Source organism: Etheostoma spectabile, chromosome 17 (genome assembly GCF_008692095.1).
Source record: "Etheostoma spectabile isolate EspeVRDwgs_2016 chromosome 17, UIUC_Espe_1.0, whole genome shotgun sequence".
NCBI classification, from domain to species: Eukaryota; Metazoa; Chordata; class Actinopteri; order Perciformes; family Percidae; genus Etheostoma; species Etheostoma spectabile.
The window spans coordinates 17,653,987-17,666,355 of record NC_045749.1 but is presented as its reverse complement, the minus strand read 5'-3'; the positions used below and the strand labels follow the sequence as shown (position 1 = coordinate 17,666,355).

The 12,369-nt window shown below is 44.1% G+C and overlaps 2 protein-coding genes across 4 annotated transcripts in view; one reads left to right on the top strand and one right to left on the bottom strand.

The window, feature by feature from the left end:
- slx4ip (SLX4 interacting protein) overlaps nucleotides 1–2,439 on the top strand; it is a 32,691-nt gene extending 30,252 nt beyond the window's left edge. For all 3 annotated transcript variants that reach the window (XM_032540880.1, XM_032540881.1, XM_032540882.1), the window contains 2 exons: nucleotides 1,083–1,189; nucleotides 1,285–2,439. In XM_032540880.1, coding sequence (XP_032396771.1) covers nucleotides 1,083–1,189; nucleotides 1,285–2,062 — 885 coding nt within the window. In that variant the 3' untranslated portion in view covers nucleotides 2,063–2,439. The remainder of the gene's footprint in view (nucleotides 1–1,082; nucleotides 1,190–1,284) is intronic.
- Nucleotides 2,440–3,875: 1,436 nt separating this feature from the next.
- The window catches only part of jag1b (jagged canonical Notch ligand 1b), a 28,220-nt gene continuing 19,726 nt past the window's right edge, over nucleotides 3,876–12,369 (bottom strand). The window contains exons 16-26 of the mRNA XM_032540877.1: nucleotides 12,246–12,359; nucleotides 11,968–12,081; nucleotides 11,432–11,548; nucleotides 10,697–10,724; nucleotides 10,233–10,318; nucleotides 9,510–9,623; nucleotides 9,314–9,423; nucleotides 7,339–7,578; nucleotides 6,574–6,705; nucleotides 6,170–6,311; nucleotides 3,876–5,585 (exon numbers count right to left, since the gene is read on the bottom strand). Coding sequence (XP_032396768.1) covers nucleotides 5,110–5,585; nucleotides 6,170–6,311; nucleotides 6,574–6,705; nucleotides 7,339–7,578; nucleotides 9,314–9,423; nucleotides 9,510–9,623; nucleotides 10,233–10,318; nucleotides 10,697–10,724; nucleotides 11,432–11,548; nucleotides 11,968–12,081; nucleotides 12,246–12,359 — 1,673 coding nt within the window. The 3' untranslated portion in view covers nucleotides 3,876–5,109. The remainder of the gene's footprint in view (nucleotides 5,586–6,169; nucleotides 6,312–6,573; nucleotides 6,706–7,338; nucleotides 7,579–9,313; nucleotides 9,424–9,509; nucleotides 9,624–10,232; nucleotides 10,319–10,696; nucleotides 10,725–11,431; nucleotides 11,549–11,967; nucleotides 12,082–12,245; nucleotides 12,360–12,369) is intronic.

The window sequence follows — 12,369 nt, the reverse complement described above, 5'->3', positions numbered from 1 at the left end:
CTTTCACTTCACGGTTCCGCATCACAAGCCCCATGACAGTGGCTAGTTTATTCCCTGTTTGGGACAGGGGAAAGTGTTGATTAGGAAGCTAGTGATTGGTTGTATTGCAGGGGAATTATTATTTAATGATTGGCAAATAAGAATAGCACCATACATAACAAAACACTCTGTCACGTTGGTTTCTACCAATTAGCTTCATTGAAGGGCTTAATTTAAAGCCAGGGTTTTCTGGGTCCGGAGACTGTCAACTTGCTGAAAGGTTGTAAACGGAGAATTATTGAAAGCCTGAATTTTTGCTTGTGCTAGTTAGAGTGAGTTCATTTTTTTTTTTTTTTTGTCAGTGTGCCGGATGACGTATTCTATAGCATTGTAAATAAATCTGCAGTTTTTTTCACCACAATCCACGTTCGCTGTTCGCTGCATCTGCACCCCCTCACCACCCAACCTCAGCGTGTCCTTGTCGCCCCCATCCTGTGTGGACGTGGGCTGCGCGGCCCATTTTTCACTCGGTCTTCTGAGATGTGTTTTTTCCATTCACGTCTCAGTTGTGTTTATCCTCTGCCTTTCTCCATCATCTCAATAAGGATCCTTTAATCGCTGTTTTTAACTTTTCAACATGCTTTCACTGTTTAGTAATCATGCCTCGGGCGGCGAGCATCACTCCAAGCCTCAGATAACAGAGACTATTATGAAACACACATCACACTATGACAAGCCAGTGGTTATTTTCTAAAGCCTTTGAAGTGGTTGCTGTGGACAGTATGAAGTAGGGGGCTAATTATTAGCACCAGCTAGGGTGTTGTTAAGTGTCCCTAAAGGCATTATAGAAAACATTGTTCTTGTATTATAGTTCAAATAATGAAAAGGCAACCCTATTTGGAATTTCGGAGAATAAGTATAAATGTATATAAACTATCTTTTTATATTGGACTTTTAATTGTATTCACTATCTTATCGTTGGCAGTCTAGTGAATGTTTTGTTTTGTCCGGCAATGCCAGATGATGACAGTCGTCTGCTGTGGAGCCAAATATTTCCAGGAATAATATTTTTTGTTTACACTGATTTTGTTTGTCTTTTCTAGACTGAATTTGGCGAACAAAGCCGATCGGAATATTTTTCCAGACTGGGAGAAACCCAAGAGCCTTCAAACTGCCCCACAAAAACAAAGAAGACTGTGCTTCAAAAGATGTAAGTATGATCTAATGCAAAACTTTCCAACCCCAGCAGTCAGACAGGATACTTGTGTATCTGTTCATATCCTCCTATCCTTTCATTTTTTTTAGAGCCAAACAAGCCAGTGTCCAGCAAGCGCGCTATGATTACGGTTCCAGTTTGGGGGAACAGCAGATGGACCAGAGAGCCTGTCCCCAAAAGCAAGGAGGGGAACTTAAACCTGGAGAGTCCGAGTTCAGCTCTGGATGGAAGGCTGTCCCAGAGGCAGACCACACCGGGCCTTGCCCCGATACTTTAAATGAAGCCGTGGCTCAGATTGGGACTACTCAAAAGCAGGGTCTGACCCAGGATCAGCAGACTGATTACAGTCCTCCAGACAGCATCAACCCAAATGAGGCCTCAGTAGTTTTCTGCCAACATGAAATCAGTCAGGAGACAAGAAAGAGCAAGAGGTGCAAGTCGAGCGATGCAGGGGAAGACCCTCGCCCACAGAAGGCCAAGAGGACGTGCCTTGGAAGACCTCCAGCCACAATGCAAACTCAATCCACCGAGTGCTCCACACAAACATCCAGGCATGACCTTCTTCCTCTGCCGCCCCTTCCTCCAGTCAAAGCCAAGGCAGAGTCCAAGGCTTTCCCTGTCTCCGAGCGCAAGAAAACCACACTGGAAGTAGAGCTGCTTACTCCAGGGAAACGGGCCCAGAGGCTCCCCCTCACAAGCAATAACACGGCACAGACAAACCAAAACAGCCTGGCCGCAAGTCTGAGGGGCCTATCTGTCAAGCCTGCATCCTCAGGCTCCTCTATTAGTTCCAGATCCACACTCGGAGAGGAGGGGAGTGAAAATGTGCCCAGAACCTCTAGATTACGACGACTGAAGAGGTCCTGAGGGGGAGAGACAAGCTATAGTAAAGATGCCTGACGCCACAGAGATAGAGATGATATTGTGTCAGGCTACATGTTTTCCCTCACATGACGTGCATTTGTACACGTGTCACATTTTGCTACAATATCTTTTCTTTTCACGTGTGCTACATACACATACGCACACATTCACAGATCAAATGCTGAACACATTATGGCAATTGATACATGAGCGTTTGAGTTACGCTTTGTCAAATACTTGAAACAGACTTTGCCTCCACCCATAAGTAGTGGTGGTCAAGAGAGGCTCGCAAATAAAAGTCAAAAACCTTTAATTGGAGTTTAGATTTGGTTTTGTGTTAAAGATTGGGGATTTCAGACAGGCAGGAGCCATGCAGTACGTCATGGCTTTCAGTCTGAAATACTGGCTCCTACGTGTCTGAAAACTGTCCAGTTTCCCCGCTGAAGCTCTGGTGTGATTGATTGCCATTTCCAGATTTATTTCATCACCCCATTCTCAAAAATGTACTTATGTAGCTAGATTTCATTCATTTACAATTTGCTCAATAAGTTGCTAAGCACCTGAAATGTATTTTTAAATATGAGGGTATGATGCAGATTTTATTTTGAACTTGAACCAAATATGTGTGGGTTTATGAGCAGTATTGAATTATTAGTGGTTTTATTTGGGAGTAGCAGGACGTCTACAGTATCACAGGTTAAAATGTAGCTGCTGTCGTCGCCCCGACACTCGACAGGGCTGCTGGGCCAGGGCCAGTTGAGTGATCCAGAGAGCATAGGGCAACTAGCGGCCAACACTCACTCATACCCCCATGTAAAGCCCAAGATGTTCCACTTGATGACATATTGTTGCCTGAATACATTACTCCTGATTTCTTTTTATTGGACTGAAAAGACATTTTGATATAAATAAATTTGTTTTTTCTCAACCTTTGTGGAAATATGCAAATAAATTATTCTGGAAGCAGCCAGCATGAAACGGCATGTAGATCAAATTGTTTTCCTCCCACACAGTCGGGGGGCTGATGCTTATTGCAATTTGACAGCGACGGTCTGTCTAACAGTGAGGTTACTAATAAACTTGCTTTTCTGCATTAGCGGGTGTAACCTGAGATGAGTCACTCGCAGGAGCCAATTCTGTTCTTATCAAGACAGAAACAACATGGTGGATTAGTGGAATTGACCCTACTGTTTTAAGTCCCGGTATGGTTTAAGGTCATTCTCAAGAGGTGTTGATAATCTCTCGCTTGGGATTTAATCCTTTTAAACAGATTCTGCAGAGGAGTAAATCTTAAAATCAGTTTCTCTACAACATAGGCTTCTGAGGCCTGCTAGTTTGAAAAAGGTTTTAGTTAAGCCTGCTACTTAAACCAGACCAACAAGGGCAATACTGTCTGAGAATCATGGGGAGCAAAAGTATTTTGTCCCCAGTATTGACTTAATTCGAGGACAGCTTGCTACAACGTAATGAGCTGTAAACATTTGGACAGAGATCTTGCTCAAGACTATGATGCCTCCCCAGCAGCGCGTCCCAAGCCAGCTGCATGAGAAGCCTTTATACGCTCCGACATGTTTGGCACGATGCATCACAGACAGACTCTTTACTCGCTCTCCAGAACAAAGACAACTTTAATTCTCTTTTCATACAAAATATTTAATAAATATGACTTTCAAAAATATATTGCCAGATCAACACATAATTCAAGTTCATAACACAAAGTCAAAAATAGAACAAAAATGTTGCCATGATCTCAAAGGGTTAACAAATGAGATAAAACATGTTTGTCTTTAAGAGCCTCATTAAAAAAAGAAAAGAAAAAAAAACTAATTTGCACAGAAACAAAAGCAGGCAATTGCAGAGCAAGGCAGTGGATTTGACCGGATTCTTCAGTGTTCCCATTGCCCCCCTACTGTTCAAGTATTCATGGTATAGCCTAAGATATTACGCTGACTAAAGCAGATGGGATTTCTTGCGTGTCATTTTGATGCAACTTGCCTTGCAAGTTGTTGGATTTTGACCGCCTCTGAACTATGTCAATGGGTGACCTGAAGCTGCTGAAGGATTTTTGTTCCCTTAAAGTATTTATCCATTAGTGGCAAGCAATATGTCTGCCACCATGTCCATCCCTCGCAGCAGCCTTGATCCTTTTTGTTGTCTTAACCTCACTTGCCTTCAATGAAGGTCCTGGCAACAAGTAATGAAATGTCTAATGTGTGGTAAAAGGAAGAAAAAGAAAAGTATCTCAGGCCAAAAGTGCCCATCCTTTGTCTTCTTTGAAATTTGGCTTTTATAGAATGCGTTGAAAAATGAAGTCATTGAAAGAAATGGTAGGCTTCCACGGCTATCAAAACCTTTAAACTAGACAGAACATATAAATAAAAAGGAATGATATCTTAAGGCTCTTGATTATTAAGTTAATAAATCAAATATACACAATGATTAATAAAAAAAATTTACATATCTACATGTTCTAAATTGACATAAATTCTTCATATTGGCAGCAACTGCTGACATTGAACCCTTCCCTCCCTATCCCCACCCACCCGGAAAAATAAAAATAAATAATAAAGTTGATCTTTTTTTCTCATTTGACAGTTGCTGAAGTCTAAAGCTGAAAAGGCACTTTCTCTAAACGGAACTAGAAAGAATTCAAACAAATACTAAAAAAAAAAAAAAAATTAGCTCTAGCGTTGAACACGTCGAGTAGTTTTAGTCATTGTACAACAATTACACCAGGAGCCCCTTCGATGCACACACTAAATTAAAAAACAAAAAAAAGGGAAATGAAATGCAGAGGAGGACACTTTTGCAACTAGTTCTACAGTGAAATGTATATCAGTGCCTTGCGTTTCCAGCCAAACAAAGCAACCGTCACTGCCAGTGTAAGCCAGCTTGTCAAAACTTAAATTAACACGGGGAATATCTGAAAATACTGTGGGGTCACCACTGACACGACAGTTTGCTAACTACACATGCCAAAGCTCCCCCGTCTCACCCACCACCGGGGTGTGAAGGCATAAGTCTTGGTTGCACAGCAACACAGCTGTCTGCTATACAATGTAGTCCATCCTGTTTATGCTGTTTGCTGTCTCCAAGTCTCTGTTGTCCTGTTTATTAGTCCAATTAGGGTGTTTGGATGTGGAGTTGGGATTGGAGATGGGCGTCTTCTCGTCCCTCTCCACCAGTGTGTATGCTGGCTGTTTGGCAAAGCGGCCCTTCTGTAAGTGCCTCTCCTTGTCGTCCTCATCCCCCTCGGGATGATTTGTCCTTATTTTGGCAATGATGGAGTTCTTGTTTTCGTAGTCTTTGATGGCCACCGTGAGGCCCACGTGCTTCTCTATAGGGTTCTTGATCTGGTTAAGCTGCTCCCGCACGTTGTTGGTCGTGTTGTCCTCAGAGCCGGTGGCCGTCGTCCCGTTGTGGTTGCTCTGTTTCCGCCGGCGGCGCATGCACCACAGAAAAATGGAAACCAGAACAAGGACCCAGATGACGATGAAGATGGAGCTAAGGAGGGGCACTAGGTAGTCTGGCGGAAGAAAACAAGACAAACCGGTCAAAGAGATGCCACAAATTTAGAAGTTAAAAGTAGTAAGTCCCAGTTAAACCATGCACAAAAAGGTTCTATTATATTACTATGTCAAGCTTGCTAAATTATTAGCGTGCTTTTGCCAGTGCAACGTGACCTCTGAGCCCTCGACAAGGGAGGAGGCTGCTTCTATTTGGCCGTGGTGGCAGTCTGCTGTCCCCGTGTTGATGAATGGCGGACATGTGCGGGAGTCTGACTACGAGTCCAGCCAGTTGCAGTACGAGCCAATCTAAAGCCACGCAGCCAAGCAGCTCTGCTCTTTTCACCCAAGCTAGATTCTTTCTATGCTCCGTTAAATGAGATGGCAGACCTGGGTGGCACGAGTTACGCGGTAGGGTTAGGAATAATTTTTCACACATGCACGTTTTTCTTTAGTGCTTGGCGTTGCTGTCCTATTCAGGGCTTGGCTCAATCTAGCCTTCTTCTTTAAAAAAAAAAGAAAAAAAAGCCAAATCCTCCCACCGTCTGTGTGCACGTCTGGGAAAAAGCACAGGCAACAACAAGAGTCTGGAGGCGGTTCATACCAGTTTTGCTGGGGCTTGGCACGCGCACTTCTGCGATGGCGGTGATGATGGTGTTGTTCCCGTTGCGTTTGCTAACCAGGTCGATTATCCTGTCTGTGATCTCTTTAATGGGGCTTCGGTCCAAACGATGGTCCTCCGTGGACTAGAAGTAAAGAAGAAAAAAATGGAGGTTTGAAATCTGTTGGTTTAAAGTTCCATCTCGTCTGCCATTAATCGTGTTTACACGCCGTCTACTGATGACACAAAACAACCAAGCCTAAATCCACCACATACCCCATTAGAACATGTCTTAATACTGCTAAGAATGTACGCTGCAGGCTATAAATCAAAGAGGATTTTTTTAAGTATGCATTCATAGAGGGAGACAAACATATGACAAACTGGGAGTGGGAGGAGGTACTTACGATGCAGACGTGGATTTCATTGCTGGCTGAGAATGAGGGGTCACAGGTTATGGACACAGAATGCTCCAAGGAGAAATTCTTCACTACATACAAGCGCCTCAGCTGCTTACACACATCCTCCACAGTCAAGCTCTGGAAACAAAGAAGAAGAAAAGAAGCAAATGTTAATTCACATGGAAAAAAATAGATGCCAATCAAGAAAAAAAAGGAGCACTAGGCCTCTAGGCCTGCATTTTGGCAGCAGGTTCAACATGCTATCTGGTTGGGATCCACCTCATTTAGATTAAAGACCGCAGGCTCATATGCTTGTCACTATCTGCTGTCATGCTTGTTAGGCCACTGGCGAGGGATGATCCTATGTGGTGACAGAGTCGCCAGTGGTTCTGTTTAGCTCAAATCCATATGATCCTGAAATTAATCTCGCAGTGTGGTCAGGTTAAGAGGGGACTGGCATGGAGTTGTGAATGCCTGAGACTCAGGAACACCAAAACGTGGATACAGTCAACAGAGAACAGGGAGAGAGCTGAGAAAATATCCCCACATTCTTTCTTCCTGGAACACATTTGAGTACATGACTGAATTGTTCAGGAGTCTTAGAATAAAAATCCTTTTGCCCAGGAGAGATGGTTGAGCATTTCTGAAAACCTGATCTTTCACACTCTGCTGCTTCCATTCATCTAAGAGTGGTGGTGGGGGAGAGGCATGACAAATGACCCCAAAACCCTTTAATTCAATCTCTCCCTCCCGGGTGTCTAGGTAACTCACTGGAGGCATGGTCTCCTTGTTGAAGGTGAAGGTGATGTTGGCGCAGCTGTTGTCCTGGTAACTGGAGCTGGGGTGGCATTTGGTGGGACGCGGGGGAGGGTTGGAGCGCCAGCACTCTCCAAGGCCGAGGCAGGGCTTCACAAAGCAGTGGCCCTCCCTGATGGGGATGCAGCTCTGGCCTGAGGGACACCCGCCTCGGCCTTTGGCACCCATGTGGCATGATGTAGGGCCACACCACATCTAGAGAGAAAAACATATCAGGGGAAACAATGTTAGATAATGTCAGACTTTTTTTTTTATTTTTAAACAAACAAGTATAAAGAGGACTAGGGCTCAGGAAGGTTTGTTGGCTCATCACTTTGGTCCGGACTGTAATATCTCAAAAACTAATGAACACCACCCAGCCCTACACCGAACTGTAAACGGAATAGAAAAAAAACATAATCAATGGCACCAGTTTTTCCCATTCCAGGAGAATAGTGGCTCTGTGAAGATTGCATGTCAAGGGATGTGCTCCTGTGATCCGCATTAAACACATGAGCTACTGTCAGCAAAAGTAAGGTAAAACCCACATAGAATCACAGACAGTAAAATTAATGGCCACCGCCACGCCGTAGACTTCCACAGAGACCAGTAAAGTCTATCAGAAACACTTTATCGGTGATAGCTGAGCGTTACTGCTCAGCCTCAATCTCAGGTAGAAGACGTAGATGTGACGTGAGCAACCTGTCTGAAAGTGTTAAGTCTTCTGGAGCAGTGCCAAGAGAAATCTCAAACATTCCCAGTCTTGCAGAGACGGAGAGTGGAGGTATATGTAAGGAGATAACATAGGCACAGGCTCATTATTGCTAACTAAAATAACTAATGTAAGTCGAAACTGCCTGCAAGCTTATCCTGTACTGTCCGGTAATTCTAAAAGTTCTTTTGCCTAGGAGTCGCATGGTTTTGACACAATCGTTATTACCCATTTTTACAAAAATGTCTGCTACGGAGCCATAACATGATGTACAAGGTAATGGAGACTTTTATACATCGTCATGTTTATTTACAAATAAACAATGGTCAAATAGAGTCTTTAAACGCTTCAGATGTAAAGTTATTCACCGCTGGCGGGGGATGACACGTTAGCATCAAAATGGCTCCATAGGAGGTGCGCTTTGTGGAGGCCCGCTTACCACCTTGTGTAGAAATTGTGCTCCAATATCAGACTATGTCCAACATGGCGGGGGTGCACGATTCAGAAAATGTCACAATTCAACATTGATTTTTAGGCTCAAGATTTGATTCAAAATTGATTTGATTCAAAAACAGTTGTCAGTTTTAAAAAAACTGATCCACAGTATGTAAATGTAGTTACTTTTCCCATGCGATAGCATACACGCCATTACAAAATAAAAAATAAATCAATTTTTGGAATTCTATGAATCGATATTGAATCTGTAGATCTTGAATCGCGATACAAATGTGAATCAATTTTTGGCACACCCCTAGCAGTCTGTACTTTACCACCCTAGATCATTTTTACCCCGTGATGCATTGTCTTCCAGAGTAGAACAGTATCAATGAGGCGCCATTGTTCACCTGGTGGTTAGAAAAGCCTGATACTGATAGCACTACTTCAGGCCACTACTGTATATCACCCAATCTTCACCCAGTGTGACTTTGGCTGGCATCTGACACCTATTTCTAACAGTGCCATTATTTCTTTTTTTTCCCTCTCAAAACAAACTGCATCATCTCTGTATAGAATTTGACACTCCCAAGCCAACTCCACCCTGTGACACAGTGTTGTTGTGGCCCGACATGGCCCTACCTGAGATCTCAGAATACGGTGGAGTGAGATTATTATTATTCTCCACAGTTCTTCTTCCATCATTAAACTATGACATTGTGCTTCACAGCTGTCGAGAGCTATCATAAATATACTTTTCTTACTTCCACATTTCGTGTACAGGCAGAGTATTTTTGGACATACCTTTGTGCACACAACTTTCCCATTAGAACAGTGGCAAGTGTTGCAGTCTTCATCCCATTTGAGTCCATCAGGGGTGACGTGTCCATTGACAGAGCAAGGTCTTCTTGTCACTGTGTTAAATACAATCACAGCATTAGGTCAGATAGGTGCATTTGTTATGTGGATTTGTCCTTTATAATCTTGTGAAGACTTCTACCTTCTTGACAGTGGGGTCCAGTCCTGTCTGGTGGACACACGCAACGATACCCGTTGATCTCATCCACACAGATGGAGCCAAAGGCACATGGAGAGGACTGGCACTCATTAATATCTGTCACGGAGAAGAGTGAAAGGTAAGAAATGGCTCATTTTTGAGAATAAAGAGCACAGCCAGACAGCACACAAACATTGGGTTAAGTAGTCTCCACAAAAATCTAATTCCTAAGCTAAATTCAAAGGAAGTCATGTGCCATTTGAACAGTACATACGCATGCACACCAGTTAATAAAAAACAAGCAAACATGCTTTAAATCATTCCTGGATGGTCTCTCTTTTTGCCCCATGCAGCTTTATTAAAGGCAGCATCATTAGCAGGTATGCAGGAGCTAAAGGCTGGACTTAGCAGAACAAAGGGTTTGCAATGGGAAAGAATGTGGCCATCTGAAAGCCTTTAAGAGGGAAAACAATCTGTGTAATCAGTGTCAGAGCATGGCTGATTAGCTGTTGGCCTGCTAAGCCGGTTTTCCCCCGGGGACAGCAGCAGGGCCCGGTGGAGTGACACTGAAATGGCTTGGCCTGGCCTGCAGCCCAATGCACAGATAATTGGTCGGCTAGACCCTTCATTTGCAGCGACTGCGATGGTCCTGCGACCCGGGACCTGCGCTAACTTATGGCTCAAAACGGGGATCAGTGAGAAGTGGGAGGCAGGGCTAATACTCACTGATCCGACAGTCTGGGCCAGCGAAGCCTGGGGCGCACTCGCAGCGGTACCAGTTATCCCCGTCAACACAGGTTCCACTGTTATAGCTGCAAGGGAAAAAAAAGGGTGAGACTTCAGCTTGTACATCAGGCTTGTTTTACACACTGACATCTATTTAAGTTTTAATAATCAGCTACAATCATTTCTCAAAAGGTAATTATGGCAATCAGGCTTGTTCTTTTTTTGACAAGTGTAAATGCATATGGGAGTGAGCTCCAGTGGTATGTGGCTAAATAAGACTTGTGCCTGGGAATTCACAAAAGATTTAGCTGATTGCATCCCAGGAATGACAGTGAAGGGTGTATGCCTGGTTCTCAGCATTGAGACGGTGAGAGAGAATGCCTGCAGGTGAGAAACTACGATACAGGAGGAGCACCCTGTTTACATCTGTCTAAATCTACAGGAAATGTTTGGCTTCCACCTACCATGGGTGGGGACTGCAGTCGTTGGTATCTAAGAGACAAAAAAATAAAGGAAGGGAGGGGGAGAGAGAGACAGACAGTAGTGAGTGTTGTATTTTTTTTCTCTCTAATGTATGAGTGTTTAGTGCACATGACAGCAAAGAGCACGTCTGAGCTTGCGTGTGCAAAGGTGTGTTGGGCCGGTTGGGCCTGGACTCTGCACCGTCTGATTTTCTGCCTACTCTGCAAACAATTGATCCCCCTCCCACACACCCACCCACCACCGACAAATTGTCCACACCCAGATTCCCACCTCGACAGTTTCTCCCTCGCTTACAAAAGATCAGGAAATGTATGTTTTGGGGTACATGCATACATAGGCAGAGATCCCAGGGAAATGGAGCAAAGCTGTAGAACGAGCCGACATGTCACTGTTTGGACAGGAATAGAACGATGAGAGGGGAAAGAGGGGTGTGTGTTGGAGGAGGAGGAGGGGGAGAAACATCTGTCTCCACTTTTCCCGAGCCCCTTTTTCCCCCTCTTCTCTCTCCTCTCATGGCTGGCAGCAGCCGAGGTTGAGAGGAAAGAGATAAAATCTATATATAAAAAAGGTACAGATCAAGAGGGAATGGGAGAGTCAGTTTTAATTAGATGCATGCAAGACTTCACCGCTGCACTAGGTAGCAGGAGGTGGTTTATCATCATTTAATAGCAATAGCTGTCCACCCTTATGCCGTCTACAATTTAACGAGCACTTACTCTGGGTGCACGTGGGACCCTCCCAGCCTTCCTTGCAGACGCAGGTAAACGACTCCCCAGTCACCACGCAGGTACCTCCATTCTCACACGGGTTTGGCAGACAACTTGAGTTTTTGGCTGAAATAGAGAGAAAGACAAAAATTGTTGTGTCAGTCAGTTTCCCCCCCCCCAACTTTGAAGAGGATTATCAGTAAAAATCACTGCTTATAAACTTTAAAAAAAACTGTCACAGGAGACTGTTGGTTTGGCTTTCCGTTTTCTCTGAGGGAATCTGCATTCCATGACTTTGAAGTGTATTGTCAGTGCAATCAGGGATTTTAAGCGGATATCTGTCAGCACTCAGGGGAGAGGGAGAAGGAGGGAGATGGGAGAAGAGGGAGCGCTGACAGATAGAAGGGATAAAAACTGTTGGACCTCGCTGAACTGACAGATCTGATTAATATCTGGAACAAGACAGAGCTCTCCCACAAAGCAATGTTTTGTGTGTGTTTGTGTAAATATATAACACTGAACCAAACAGTGACTGTGTGACTCACCTATGTTACACGTCGTACCCTCCCACCCTGGGGAACACCTGCATTGGAACGTGTCACCCTCATCGTGGCAAGTGCCTCCGTTGTTACATGTGGCTTCATCACATTGACTTTCCCCTGGAGAAAGCATTTCAAGTCTTAGTTTCTTAACACACACACACACACACACGGGTTGTTATATAAAGACATAAGCACATACCATGAGCCTGCACAGACAGACTACATGGGTGTGGAGAAGAAAGAAAGGAAGAAAAAAAAAATAAAAAAATAAAGTCTCTTACGGGAGTGGCACGTTTTTCCCTTCCAGCCATTCTTGCATTCACAGAAGAAATCAGTCACCAGGTCTCGACATGTCCCTCCATTATGACAGGGGTTGGTACTGCAGTCATCGATGTCTGGTGGAGA